Genomic DNA, 705 nt, shown 5'->3' with positions numbered 1-705 from the left:
AGAGAGAGAGAGAGAGAGAGAGAGAGACGAGAGACGAGAGACGAGAGCATCCATGCGCATACCTATGACGCCGATGATGAACAGAGTGGAGTTCATGGCGCGCAGCTGCCAGCCAAGAAACCCGGTGGAAGGGAGGATGAAGAAGAGGTGCATCAAACTTAACGAGGAGGTCGAAGTTAAAGGACGATGATCTGCAAACTAGAAGGACATCCATCGTACTTAATGCGGAGAAAGCACTTCACGATGGAGCCTGCGCTGCTGGATGAGAGGGACAGGCGGTTACGAATTAATTCGAAGCTGGGCCTGAGCTAGCTGCCTCGTGCAACACAAGAACAGTATAATATGTTGTTGTTGTGTCGAACGCCACCGGCCTACCTTGCAGATCCGGTTGACCAAAAGGCAGAGATCGACGTGCTTATTTCTGCCTTGTCTTCTTGCAGGTATATAATGATGTGTATATCTTTGTAGTTATCATCATGAATCCCCATTTGATTTCATTTTCTTTATTTATACTGTAGTTGATCTACTTGCGGTCGTCCCTGGTTCCCTTTTGTTCTTTCTTGAGAGCATTTCCTGAATTGTTTATTTAATCGGCAAATCATTTCAGCACATGCGCGCAAGATCGTCTTACGGTCATAAGCTTGTGTGCATTTATAGATACAGAGGCACCGTGTTATCCTCCTTTCGAAGAACAAAAAGGTTGTC

General features: G+C 46.1%; 1 protein-coding gene across 1 annotated transcript in view; it reads right to left on the bottom strand.

Annotated features, from left to right (window-relative positions):
* The window catches only part of LOC119307292 (bidirectional sugar transporter SWEET17-like), a 3632-nt gene extending 3435 nt beyond the window's left edge, over positions 1–197 (bottom strand). Inside the window, exon 1 of the mRNA XM_037583369.1 lies at positions 63–197. Within this exon, the coding sequence (XP_037439266.1) occupies positions 63–153 (91 nt within the window). The 5' untranslated portion in view covers positions 154–197. The remainder of the gene's footprint in view (positions 1–62) is intronic.
* Positions 198–705: the final 508 nt, after the last annotated feature.

This window comes from Triticum dicoccoides, chromosome 5B (genome assembly GCF_002162155.2).
Source record: "Triticum dicoccoides isolate Atlit2015 ecotype Zavitan chromosome 5B, WEW_v2.0, whole genome shotgun sequence".
In the NCBI taxonomy this organism is placed as follows: Eukaryota; Viridiplantae; Streptophyta; class Magnoliopsida; order Poales; family Poaceae; genus Triticum; species Triticum dicoccoides.
The sequence above is the reverse complement of the archived record's forward strand: the minus strand, read 5'-3'. Positions and strand labels throughout refer to the sequence as shown.